Source organism: Ursus americanus, chromosome 5, assembly GCF_024610735.1.
Source record: "Ursus americanus isolate L20-20 chromosome 5, mUrsAme1.1.p, whole genome shotgun sequence".
NCBI lineage: Eukaryota > Metazoa > Chordata > Mammalia > Carnivora > Ursidae > Ursus > Ursus americanus.
The window spans coordinates 73,767,786-73,781,838 of NC_142131.1; the positions used below are offsets into that span (position 1 = coordinate 73,767,786).

The 14,053-nt window shown below is 45.9% G+C and overlaps 1 protein-coding gene across 1 annotated transcript; it reads left to right on the forward strand.

Annotated features, from left to right (window-relative positions):
• Positions 1 to 1,815: 1,815 nt before the first annotated feature.
• CDO1 (cysteine dioxygenase type 1) lies at positions 1,816 to 13,622 on the forward strand. Its single transcript, XM_045794893.2, has 5 exons — positions 1,816 to 2,275; positions 5,217 to 5,294; positions 6,826 to 6,980; positions 11,723 to 11,892; positions 12,878 to 13,622. Exons 1-5 carry the CDS (start codon positions 2,106 to 2,108, stop codon positions 12,905 to 12,907), a joined length of 603 nt encoding a protein of 200 aa, XP_045650849.1. The 5' UTR covers positions 1,816 to 2,105; the 3' UTR covers positions 12,908 to 13,622.
• The last annotated feature ends 431 nt before the right edge of the window (positions 13,623 to 14,053 follow it).

Below are 14,053 nucleotides of genomic sequence, written 5' to 3' on the forward strand. Positions count from 1 at the left end.
GAGGTCTGCAGTAATCTAGCCAAAAAAGATGCTTAAGCAAGTGTGGTCGCAATAGCAATAGAAGAGCAGGAGATCATAAAAGATACGGAGGTACAACATTTGGCATTGGGTGGACGGGTTTGAGAATGAAGCAAGGAAAGGAGTAGACCACGGTGGATGTGGTTTTGGAGCCTAGGTGGCCTCACGGCAGAAATAGAACCTCCAGGAGTTGAAAAGCACGCTTGAAAGGAGTTTCAAACATGCATGTTAGGGGCCAAACGATGTTAAACAGAACTTGCTCTCAGTATATAAAATTAAGGAAATGTGGGAGGCATCCACATAGAAATGACCAATGAAATGGGGCTCATGGGAAGATGTAGAGAAGAGAGGCGATGATACCAATGAGTGAATACAGCTATATTAGGTTAAGATTCTTGAAGTCTTTGAAGGTCAAGAAGAGCCAGTGAAAGTAGATTAGGATAGCTGAGATGAAGTGACTGAGAGACTCAATAGAAAACACAAGAAAAAAAAATTTCGAGTAAGCAATAAAAAGTGTACGAAGTACTCTGTCCCAGAATACTTCAATTAACCTCCTCTCCCCAACCGGTGTCACAAAAGGTTGGCTTCTAAGGTGCTTTCTACCTCTTTTTGAACAATGGTGATTGAACTGTCATTTTGACTCCCTAACAACATTGTTAATACAGTGTATTCAGTTTAAACAGGGATGTTTAAGACTTGAGGTGGCACGAGTAAATTTAAATATATAGACACACATATATTGAAGCAAAATGGTGGGAGCATGGGGAAAGACCTGTCTTTGAGAAATGTCGGCCTTTAATAACCTTGAATCCGAATTATTCCCTGGGTCCGTTTATAATGAGACAGAGTGATTCTATACTTGCCTTTCTTCTGTGCCCCACACTTAATTTCATTCACATTCACTTTGCGTCGTTCACAAAGCCTGCTGAGTGCCTTGCATAGCATGGAAACGCGTTTCCCCAACCAACAGGCTCTTTTCCAGTGCACGCCTCGAGTTGGTTTTAACAGCCTGATTAGAACCGTCTAAATTACTGCTTTAGGAGCCATTCATGATACGTCCGGTCTCTGCACCGAATATATTATTTTAAAGGAGATGTTTGCTTTTAAAATCGAAGAGGGGTCCCCTGGCCTTCCATCGTCTCCCTAGTCTTGCTCGAGCCCCGAGTGTCCTTTGTGAAAATGTATTTGCATCACAGTACATTTACATTTTTTTCAAGAAACACTTCCACTTTTTTTTTTTTCTTTCCCACCTAGCCCGGAGCGTGTTATGGGTACTTGAGATCGACGACACGGTAGCTCTCCAGCCAGGGGGTGGACTCCCTAGTAAACCTTGGCAAGCAAGTCCCAATTCCTCAGCTCTATTTCGGGGGGAGGGTCCCCTGCCTTCCCGCTCCTCAGCGGCCCCTCCCCCAGCCTTCCCCTGACCCCCTCGGGTCCACCTCCTCGCGTGGCGACCCGCGGCGGCGGAGAGGAGACTCGCAGGGCCGCGCGGGTGGGGAGGGGGCGCGGGCCGAGGGACCGGGATGGGCGGACACATCGCGCCGGGCTGAGGTGGGCGGGGGACGGCGTGCACCCCACCGAGAAGGCGGGCACGCGGAGCGGGGTGGCCCCCGGGAGCGCCGCGGTGCCGGGGGGACCCGGGGCGGCGCGCTTGGACCTTGTCCGCACGCTGCCGCCGCCTCCGCCACGGTCCCCCGGTCGCTCCCCCCCCTCTCCCCACCCTCCGCGGGCCGTTGGTACAGTCCCGCCGACTCCGAGAGCTTAAAAAGGGCCGGGGCTGCCGAGGCCAGCCGATTCGGTTCTGATTTGTGTGCGCCGCGCGTTCTCCCGCGAGCCCGGATCCGCCGCGCTGCTGGGGGGCGGGGGGGGGCGGGTGCCTCTTGATATCTTGGTGGGGGGTTCTTTAGGCTGTGGCACTCGAGCATTTGGGGTGTGTGTGTGTGTGTGTGTGTGTGTGTGTGTGCGCGCGCGCGCGGGCGCGCAGCTGTCCAGCCAGCAGCTCCGGTCCCTCGCCCCCAGCGCCTCCGTGCTCAGCTCCCGCACCGCAGCCCAGCGGAGAGCCGCGCGCGCCGCCAGCTCCGCGAGGGATGGAGCAGACCGAGGTGCTAAAGCCGCGGACCCTGGCGGATCTGATCCGCATCCTGCACCAGCTCTTCGCCGGCGAGGAGGTCAACGTGGAGGAGGTGCAGGCCGTCATGGAAGCGTACGAGAGCGACCCCGCCGAGTGGGCAGCGTACGCCCAGTTCGACCAGTACAGGTGAGCGCGCCCAGGCCCGGGCCGCGGGAGCTCGGGCGCAGGTCTCCAAAGCCCCGCCGCCGGGGCTCCGGATCCGGGGAGGAGGGGGCCTCCCTGCGCCCGCCGCTCGCCAGCATTCCCCGCACCCGCCGCGTTGCGCCTTCTCGCCGTCGAGCCGCGGGGCTGGCGCTCGGCGCTTTGGCCCCAACGTGGATCATCCCGGCCTGGCCGGAGACTGCGGAAGGCTCCTGGTGCGGAGGCCACCGTACGGCCGCAAAGTGTTTTGTCCTCTTCTGGCCGGTCCACCCGGACGCATCCGAACCTCCGCTCCTTCTCTCGGCCTCGGGAGCTCTGCTCTTCCCTCGGGCGCGGCGGCGCGGGGAGACCCCCGGTGGCCCCACGCGCCCAGGCTCTGCCCGGCCTGCCGCCCCTGGGGGACAGACTGGCCGGCTGGGTGGAGCGTGCTCCGCGGAGAGGACTCCATCAGCCATCCCAAGAAAGGGGTGGCGGTGGAGGACACAGTCCCCCGAGCCAGTTCCCCATCAGTCGGCCGCCCGCAGCCGGGCACCTGCCAACAGGCATTTTCGCCAAGATAAACTAGCGTCGTGGGGTTGTCAGCTGGGGTCCTGCAGCTCATGCTGCCCCTCCCAAACCAATTTAACTTGCCGGACTGCGGCTTTATTTCAACCCACTGTCAGGGTTGTGAATTAAAGGACTGCTTCCCTTTCAGCCCCCAAGCAATATGCTTTCTAGTCTCCTTAGTTCTGAGGCTCTGGAATGTAAATTGAGGACCGCTGCTTGCCAGATGTGCTGGAGTGAGATGGTTCTTGGCAGCTCTGGCTTGGTGATATAAGTAAAAATGAATCTACCAGTCCTCTAGCACCAGAAGTAAAACTTGATCCCCCCTGAAGGGTGAGGGTTTCTATTCCCAGGGGCTGCTATTGATTCAGTCTTTATGGTTGGTTGGGCTGAGGGTAGGCGGAGGAAAAGACTTGAAAGGTAAGAATACACAGAGATTATTTTCCTTGGGAGCAGTTCCTTTTAGTCACCTTACCTAAACATAGGTAGTGTGTTTGTGGGCAAGGGCTGTTTCCTCTGTATTTTAGGATTTGAAATAAAGCGAAGCCTGCTTAAGATCCCATTTTCCACTTGCAAGTGGCTCCAGGAAATTCCTTTGGTTCGAATCCTTCTGTGGCTGCCAAAAAAGCTAGCAAAGTCCACTTGTTAATTTCGCGGCTAGCTCCAAGCGAGGGCTTCTCCTGGGCCAGGTACACTTCCCGTCACTTTACTGGTGTATTAACTCATTTTCCCCATGATGGCTCTGTGAGATAGGTACAGTTCTTAGCCCTGTTTTACAGATGAGGAACGGTAGGCAATAAAAAGGTTGGATTATCTGCACCGGGTCATACTTCTATCAGGTAGCAGCTCTGGGATTCAAATTAGCATCTTTGTTCCGGAGCCCTCGCTCTAAACAACCACTAACCTTCCAGCAGGCGCGTAGTGCCATGATGGTTTGCTGTCAGCCTAGATACATCACTGACCAAGTGAAATTCACCCACCACCATAGGCTGTAGGGGCTCTTCATCTTTAGAACAATGGCATTTCCAGGGGCTTTGAATTCCTGTTGCCGGACAAGCTCTGAACCACTTGAAATGCAGGCATTCATGTTGGTCTCTTGCGCAGGTATCCAGAGGTGCAACTGATGAAGATGATGATGCAATCCAGGGTGGGCAGTTGGGGGAGTGTGGAGGGAGAGGTGTAGGAGAGCGCAGATCATTTCCATAGTATTTTTTTGCATGGACTAGGTGTCCCAGCACTGCAAAGGATTCTGATCTCTGACCTTGGGAAAGCCAGTGCTAGGTTCTAGTGTAAGCCTCAGTCAGTTCTCTGGAAATAGCCCCCGGGGGGTGGGGGGCAAGACTGGTAGAGGGAGAACGAGTATCCTGACACCAAAGCGGAGTTTATTGGGAATTAAAGGCAGTGTGCACAGCCCTTTGCTAGGTCAGAAGGGGCCACCAAGGAGGGATGACTGACATCCAAAAAGCACTCACTCATCAGCTCTCTCCTGTGATCCTGGTCTCCCAGCACCTGGCCTCCTGTCTGGGGAGGAAAAGGAAGGAACGGGCATTGAGGACACAAAGGAACAGATGGCCATGTGATCAAACACTCCCCCAACTATGGGATCAAGATTCCTTGTCTTAAAAAATCGAAGTGAATGTCATAATTAGCAAACTTTGCTAATTAGATGGTGTAGATGGTACCTCTTTGGCCAAGAGAAACTTTGAAAGTGGGTTTCTTTTTTCCTGATGGTGTGCTTGTGGTTGTTTCGATTTGGGGTTTTCTGTGGCCAATTACTGGTTTCTCCTGGAAAAGGTTTAGAGTGTTATTTACTTCTCTATGGAGTTTCCTTTGTTGTATACTTAAGTCAATCCCCACCCTATTTGCGGAGGACTTTTCATTCTGAGTGCTTTCGAATATGGCCTGTGTCCAGACTATAGCAAAAACTAAGGGAATTCTACAGCTATTTAATGAAACCTTGTTTCTTAAGTTCTGGTTTAGCTACAGGGAGGGGAAAAAAAAAACAATAGCAGCATTCTTGCCTAGAGCAGTAATGCACTTTGTAAATACCTCTGTAAGAAACTTAACTCTTTTATCAGTTTGAGGCTGTCAGGAGGAGAATCTAGGAATTTGCTTTTTTTTTTTTTTTTACCTGTTACCTTTTCTGTGCCATTAATTAGAGCAGTTATAAAGGTGGTGATACAAAATACAAAAATGTCCAAAACGAACTGTGAAAAATGACTTGTTTTCATTTGCGCTGGGTTTTTCTAATTAGAGAACCGCATTTAAAGTTGAGAGGTAGAAATGTTAACATTTGCAAATGAGCCCTACTTTCTGACATACTTCTTTTTCCCACTGCATATTTCATCAACCAGATTCACACTTCTGAATACCTTCCTTTCAGGTATACTCGAAATCTCGTGGATGAAGGAAATGGAAAATTCAATCTAATGATTCTATGTTGGGGTGAAGGACATGGCAGGTAATACAGTTACTCATTTGCAGCTGCTTAGTAGGTGATCTATTCCAGCCTAAGAAAAGGACAGTGCCAGAATGGCCACAGGTCTTGGGAGAATTAGCAAATCTCATGGTGCAGTTACTTGTTCAAAGTGTCCCAACAAAAATTCTCATGGGAATTAGCATAAGGGGTTTAGGCATACACCGTGTACATCAAAACCAGGCCCCCAAATGGGTAGTAAATCAGAGGGAGTAAGTAACCAGTTTCACTTAATCTCTCTGTGTGTGTGTCTTCTGTGGAGTTAAACATGTATGGAATTTTGCTAAAACTTGACCTTTGTGGTGCTTTGAATTCTGTAAACAATTGCGGGACCAAAGACCAGTGTGCACATTTGGACCTAGAAAAGCAGTTCACAAATTCAGAAAATCTCTTGCTACTTCAAGTCAATCGTTTACTGTCTTTGGTGTTTTTAATTTTCTTTTTCGTTTTTTATGTAGAGGGCAAGGCAGCATACACTAATACCAGTTCTTTGAAAGTTGGTTCCTCAATTTGTCCTTAGTTTATACACTTGTGAGTATTGGTATCTCTGTAAACAGATCCTTCTTGGGCTTTTGAGGATGGGAAAAACAATACTTGCAGACCTGTTTTTGATGGGAGAAAGGAGACCTGAATTTATGAGATTTGGGGGGAGTTAGGTCTATAGAGGACTTTATTCGCTCATACGGAATGGCATTGTTTCCATTCATTCTCTCAATATTTTTTGGAAGTGGATTATGTCGAGAGTAGGACTAGGCTCTGTGGATTTAGGAAAGGAGTCCTTATGGTTTTATGCATTCAACACAGAAGATAAATGCCAATAACATATATATGCAGGTTCATACCTTTTATTACTGTAAGGTTAACATGAATAAATATTTTCAGCAAATCCAGTGTACGTACTTTCTCCTTCCATTGTTGGGAGTTAATCACAGGTGGGGTACTCTAAATCTATAAAATATAACATGATTGCAGTAAAACTTCTGGGTGTTAGCACACATACACATACCTTTTGTCCCCCAATGCAGGAGAAAAGAGAAAAGGCCCCGGGGGCAAAACAAAACAAAACAAAACACTGTATGTTAAGTGATCTTACAAGTGTGATGCAATTATGAGATGATTATCTTTAGCCTTTCTCAAATTTCTCTGAGGTTTTATAATCGAGTTGTACCCCAGCTTAATTGAGTTCTTAAAAGCGATGTCTTGCAGAAGATAAAAGGTTGCTGGTTTTGTGTTTCTGTTATCAAAGTAGTATTACAAGCCGATTTTTAAAAACGAACTGTTCTGTACGTCGGTTATGTATCAGGATTGCAGCCCATACATGCCCTGATAGGGAAGACGGTGTATGTTATACGTTGCCCTGAATGCTGTTAATTAGGACATGTACGAAGCCAGGCGAAAGGGCTTGTGACCCGCCCTCTCGGCGGTAGGTAGCCGTAGTAAGCTCTGGCCAGGGTATCCCTGCAGCCCTGGCTTTGGACCATCCGCTGAGCTCCGTTGTGTTTCTCTGTCTGTGTAGCAGTATCCATGATCACACCGACTCCCACTGCTTTCTGAAAATGCTGCAAGGAAATCTAAAGGAGACCTTATTTGCCTGGCCTGACAAAAAGTCCAACGAGATGATCAAGAAGTCTGAAAGAACCTTGAGAGAAAACCAGTGTGCCTATATCAACGGTAACATCGAATACCTTCTTCTAAGGGCAAGTGGGAAAAGCCTTGAACTCCCTTCTGAAATACCACTTACTTGCCCATGTCAGCAGAATTCGGTTCATGGAGTCATGGTTTCAGATACTTGGAAAATGAGCGAAAAGCAGTTGGTTTTGTTTTTGTGAAGCTTTGCGTCTGAATTAGAATCACTTGTTCAAGGGACATGCACGTAGGTTGGCACCCACTGAAAAGTCCTTTCCTACCAAGTCTGAGGACAGTTAGCATTGAATATGAATTTACAAAAGTAGATTCTTTTGTTTTATTTTTTTTTGAAGATTTTATTTTTGAGTCATCTCTATACCCAACATGGGCCTCGAACCCACAACCCTGAGGTCAAGAGTTGCACGCTCTCCCGACTGAGCCAGCCAGGCACCCCAAAAGTAGATTCTTTTAATAAGGGAGCGAGGCCAAGATGGAAATATTAGTCTTTGTGTTAGAAAATGTAAGGAAATGTTCTGGAAATGATTAAGAATGCTAGCTAGTCCCTGTTTTTAAAAAATGCATACAGCATACCTAGAAGCGTGTTCTCAAGGGAATCTTTACAGAGCACATTATCTTGTAATGATTTATAGCTCTCCTACCACGAATTCATTCTTTCTCCTAAATGTGATCTGGGAGAGCCAGATGCTTTTCAGAAGAGCCTGTGATTAACATCTGTATTTCTAAAGGGAATGGTAACTTTCCAAAAAGCCTGTTAAAAACAATGGGAGATCATTTTTGATTCCCATTTCTAGATGAGATTGCCAACATATAGGAACAATAAATACGTCATCTGAGGTCACTCAGCTTCTAAGTGCCAGTCAGGACGTGAACTGAAGCCATTGAATTCCAAAGCCCGTACTCTTAATTGGGATGCCATCCCATTGCGGTAAAATAAAATATTAGATTTTTTTTCTGGCCATGCAACCTTTTTTTGTCTCTTAAAGTCCCATATTAGTTTTGATACTTGGCCTAAATTTGTTCATTAGTTTAAGATTGCAGGCCACTTACAAAAGTCAGTGTGGGAAGTTTTCTCCCCCACTCACAAAACACAAAGGGGTCCATTTCTTACATGGCCTGAAGCTTTTATCTGAGGATTGCACACCAAATTACCTAGAACAATTTCGTGTCACTCACAGTAAGGCCCAAAAGCCTTTCAGAATAATTGCTTTCAGCTAGAGTCCCAGAGTCTTTATGAAACTATGTTAGATCTTAAAGAATACGTAAGCTTTTTTCAAGGGTCTTCAGTCCAAAACCTGTAGGAGCCAGTACAGGCCAGGAATAAGGCCGCATGTACCGGTGTGAAAGGCCACACTCTCTAAGGGGGGCAGTGATGGCCACTCAGTTCCAACCACATGGTTCGAATTTCTTTTCCACCGAAGTGGGAAATTTCTGATTTTTCTGGGAAATTTTGCCATTCGGTAAAATATTAGGGGGGATAAGCTAAATATTTCTGTAGACTAATTGCCCATAAGATCGAAAGCCTCAAAAGGTCAACCTTTGATTTTTACAGATGCAGGAGGAGTGCAGATGGGTACTGACGGTAGAAAGGATGTTTTGAGTACAGGGAAGAGCGTGAGGGAAGGGAGGGCACAATCTTTGCAAAGAACAAAAAGTTCTGGAATGATCTCACTAGAAAGAAGCAAGCATGGGCTTGGACAGGAGTAGTAAGAGAATAGAATGAGATCAGGGCCTGGGCCTCCAAAACCAGCTGAAAGTAAGAACTTGCTTTGGTCTGTAGAATTTTATTGGGAGTATCTTGATGGATTCCATAGCAGTGTGTAACATAGGGTAGCATAGGGTCAAGAAAAAAAATTGGGACAAGGAGACCAAATTACTTAACGTAAAGGCAAATGGTAGACATGTCTAGATCAAACTGGCATCCATAAGATCACCAAGAAAGGTCCCAAGGTTATTGTGAGATAAGGTACACCATGGGGAAGAAGGAAAGGAGGCGTGGATGGATGGGTGGGTGGATGGGTGGGTGGATGGATGGATGGATGGGTGGATGGATGGGTGGATGGATGGATGGGTGGTTGGATGGGTGGGTGGATGGGTGGGTGGGTGGATGGGTGGGTGGGTGGATGGATGGATGGATGGATGGATGGATGGATGGATGGATGGATGGGTGGATGGGTGGATGGGTGGATGGGTGGATGGGTGGATGGATGGATGGATGGGTGGATGGGTGGATGGGTGGATGGGTGGATGCTGGGATTATTAACAGCAGATACCAGACAAGGGGCTTCTCTAAAGGATGGTGACTAGGTTTTGTAGGGTCTGGGTCTGCAGGATTGTGCAACATGCATTGGGTAGTGTATGTGCTTGCAACCGGAGAAACAAATACTTTGTATAAAAGGGCGGTCATCTCTTAAGAATGTGGAACTTAGGTTCAAAATTGTGCTTAAGCCAGTCTGTTCTGGGCAGTAAGCTATAGAACAGAGTCTGCCTGTCCGAGAATTAGGTCCCGTTTTGGGAAATGAGGAAAACGGCTAAAGATCCCAGAAGTTGTGAGTTGTTGGAAGATGATCTAACTTTAGCTGGGATAAAAACCTCAGTCTTCGCCTTCTAGGCTTTGCTGTTGTCTTACGCGAGCTCTGGGAGCTAGATCATAAAGCATAAATCATAATTTGGCGCCTACCTTAATTATACGAACACTGAATTCCTTCCTTGATGATTCCGCAAACTCTCCTAACTAGAAATTTTTTCTCAACATATTTTTGAGTATTTTGTCTTTCCTCCCTCCCTCCCCTCCCCTCCCTCCCCTCCCTCCCTTCTCCTCCCTTCCCCTCCCTTCCCTCCTTCCTCTCCCCCAGGGCCAGTTCCACTTACTTCAGTGGGAGCTGGTCATCTCTCAGCCAGGGCTCAGCTGCCATCCTGGATCCCCTCGCATCATGCAGGCTTTCCCATTGCTGATCCCCTTTTTTCCTGATCTCGTCTACTTCCTTCTTGGTTCATGCTCTTATTTGGATGGAAGATATCTCCAATGGCTTTATGAGAAAGGGTTCATGGAGAGTAAGTTTTTGAGACCTCATATATCTAAAAATCTCTATTTTACCCTTGCAACATGATTGATAAGTTAGCTGGATATGGAATTAGAATCTTCTCTCAGAACCATGAAAGTAATCCCTTGACTTTTCATTTCCAGTCTTCTTTTTTTTGAAAGCCTGGTGCCATTCTGATTCTTGAATCTTCCTATGAAATTATTTTTTTCTCTTTAGAAACTTTGGAATGTTCTCTTTTGGTATATTTTCCTGTCCCCAGTATTACAGTCCTGTACCTTGATTCGTGACTCTCATTCATTGTGTTGGGTGGTCTGTGGGTTCTTTTATTCTGGAAACCTGCATCCTTCTATTCAAGAAAATATTCTCAAGTTATTTCTTTGGGGTTTTGTTTGGTTTTGGTGTTTTGGTTCTGTTTCTGAATCTCTTATTGTTTAGATAGGAAACCTGAACTAGTCGTCTGATTTTTTTTTTTCTTTCCTATTTTCTATTTTTGTCTCTTTGTTCTTTGAGTCTTTCCCAGCTTCCTCAGCTTTTCTTCCAGCCTTTCTATTCGGGTTTTTGTTTCAAGTATTTCTTTTTGTTTCTGAAAGCTCTTTTTGTTCTCCAGTCCTTTCTGTGGTATTTTCTCTGCCCTCTCTGAGGATTTTAATAATAAAGTTGTTGTTTTTTTTTAAAGTCTTCTCCTGAGCAGTGTCTGTTTCAAGGGTCTGCATTTTGGGGGGGTTGCTCTGACCCCTGTCTTTACTACTGGAGGCCTTGCTCAGTTGTCTGGTGGCCTTGGCTGGATGCTAATATTTGAAAACTGGGAACAAAACAAAAGAGTAAACTGGTCGCTCTGAACACATGGGTGGTGTGTGTCAACTAGACTTCCCTCTGAGATAATCTGGCAGACCTTTCTCCTGAGGAACAACCAGTGGCGATATCTTGAAGAGCTTCGTTCTAGAACTGATCAGATTCCCTGAGAAGGTGCTTCTCATCTCCTGTCTGGGGGCGGAGGGGACAGAATCCTGTCTGGCAGCATTCTGGCTGCTAGGTGGGGAAGAAAGCAGGGATCTTACCATTCAGTAAGTAAATGATCACCTGGTAACATCACCCATTTTTCACCTGGTATCCGCCGATCCTGAGTTCATGTATTAGACTTTCTAGAGTATGGATCTCAGACTTGTTCTCAGGGGAATGAGGGAAAGAAGTGGTAAAAGGGATTTGAGCCTCTACTTAAATAGGCTTTCAACCGGTTCTTGGATTCTTCACCCCATCTTCACTCTCATTTCCAGAAGCCCCTGTGTTGCTAATCCCTGAGCTATTGATACACAGATACAGATATGATCTCGAGATAGAAGTCAGGTTAATTTTGGACACTCCGCATGGGTAGCCAAGGATTTAGCTTTCTGTCCTTGACAAAGCGACTCATCTGCTTTCAATCTCTTCAAACTTTTATTGATGTTTTCTGTTTTCCCATTGGGTTTTTTGTTTGTTTGTTTTTATTTTTTGTTTTGTTTTGTTTTGCTTTTTGGTCTTCGTGGGTTGATGCCTTTTTTAAATTGTTCTAATATACTTGCAGGGGGGTTTCAGGAAAGAGTAGAGGACACATTGCTTACAGTCTGTAACTGGAAAGTCCCTTCGAAGTAACTGCTGTCTGTGTCAGATTGATTTATGGACTCAGTCATAACTGACACCTGTCAGTCATCTAAGCTCCTTGATCTGCTTCTTCTCGGTATTGTATAGATTCCATTGGCTTACATCGAGTAGAGAACATCAGCCACACGGAGCCTGCTGTGAGCCTTCACTTGTACAGCCCACCGTTTGATACATGCCATGCCTTTGATCAAAGAACAGGACATAAAAACAAAGTCACCATGACATTCCATAGCAAATTTGGAATCAGGACTCCATTTGTAAGTAGAAGTTCTCTCTCCTAGGATTAAGCGCTTTGGGCGTTGGCAGCATGACACTGCACACATTGTTTGTTGGTTGGTTTTTGTCCCAGATAGTATTAGAATGCCTCGTGGTAAGTATTCTTGACATGAAGAATGAGAAGAACCTTAACGTGGGGGAGGGGATCTTTTATATACTGATTCTTTTCTTCAGCTTGGGGAGAGGATATTTTCAAATTATGTATTTTTAAAAATGTAAATTAGATGCAAAGAATGATGCATGGAGAAACTTAAAAATGTATGCTCATTCCTCAAGAAAATGTTTCTTCCTTTCTTAGAGAAATAATAAAAACTGTATTATTTGATGTTACCTTCTGCTATGACTAAATGATCACAGACTGGCCTATGAACTAGGACAACACAAATCTCTCGCATAGTTAGTTAACCTTCCCAAAGTCAAGGCCCTATTCTGATGATATAAATACACTCACCTGTTTTGGTTGCTAAGTTGCTTTTTCTTGGAGTAGTGATACTGGTTAGACCACAAATCAGTGAGAGTAGACCCCGGTAACGGTAACGTATTCCCCCTCAAGGAATAAGTGTTTCCTCCTGAAAATAATCAGGCCGCCAACAGTGATCAAGTATGGTCCATCTTCTCCCGCTGCTGAAATACATTGGCCATTCAGGGGAACGGCCTCTAATTCATAACGAGAATGTCCAGAAATAGACAATGCCTGAAAACTGATACTGGAAACAAGATATCCTCATGAATCTTAAGAAAGTACCGCCACAGAGGGAAGCGAGGGCAGAATTTTCTCAGGTGATTGCCTGGCCTCATCGTCTGCATTCCGATCCCCAAGAGATAGTCTTATCACAGGAACAAAACAACAGGGCTCCCCTGCCAAAGCCAAGTTTTCATACACTGCTAGGAAAGCAAGGACTCCTTAGGAACCGGCTGAAAGTTCTCGCGTAAAGATTCTCACACAACTTTCTTTGTCTCTTACAGACAGCTTCAGGATCCCTGGAGAACAACTAAGAAGCACCAAATCCTCTAAGGTTTTAGCTCAAGGTCTGCTTAAAGTTTTGCCCTGGACCGCGATGTCTCCACCAGCTGCTGTCCAGTAATACACTTTATGAAGCCAATACTTAGGTCTCCTGCAAGGCACATGCTAATTGTCAAGCATTGAGCAAGAGATAGTGCCCCAAGCTACTGCAGAAGAAAAATCTCACTAAAGGAAAAATGGGCTCATAATTTTAAAGGCCAATTCAAGTGCTCTGAATTCAGTAGAACCATACCGGGTGGGAGGGAATGTCAATGAAGGTTTTTATAGCTTTTGGAAACCCTTTGGTCGGTGAATTGTAATTAGCAATAAATAAAAAGAAGAAACCACAGACATCAGATGCTTGCCTTGTTACTTGGAAGACTAAACGTAGGTGTCTTTCGTATCCTTTGTATGTTCTTAATATTTGCAGAGAATTTTTTGGATCTATGGATTTTATTTTTGCAGTCTTACTTGACAAATTCCTGTCCAATAAGTAGCAGGATATTGTAGACAGAGAAACTCAAGGCACTTTGCCGTTTGGTAATGAAAGGGAGGGCAGAAGATTTTAAGAAAAGTACCTGTACCCCTAAACCCAGGCCAAACCAAAAACATAAACTCATGTCTAATGGGTCCAGTGGTCCTAGTCAAAGACTTTGTACTGCCACTAAAATTGCCAAATAATTTTAATAAAACTGGATTTGAATACGAGTCAAAGTTGTCTTTCTGTTTAACGCGATCAGAATTTCATAAAATTCGTACTTACTTAGATTTCGATGGAGCACCAAAAGCACTGCAAAAGATGCTTTTATGGGGGCACCTGGGTGGCGCAGTCGTTAAGCGTCTGCCTTTGGCTCAGGGCTTGATCCCAGAGCTCTGGGATCGAGCCCCACGTTAGGCTCCTCTGCTGAGAGCCTGCTTCTTCCTCTCTCACTCCCCCTCTCTCACTCCCCCTGCTTCTTCCTCTCTCACTCCCCCTGCTTCTTCCTCTCTCACTCCCCCTGTTCCCTCTCTCCCTGGCTGTCTCTCTCTGTCAAATAAATAAATAAAATATTTTTTTTAAAAAAAAGATGCTTTTATGAGGTAAGGTGCTGAGAGAGCCAGAAAGATGCATTCAAGGCAGCTTACCTTTTTCTGCTTCA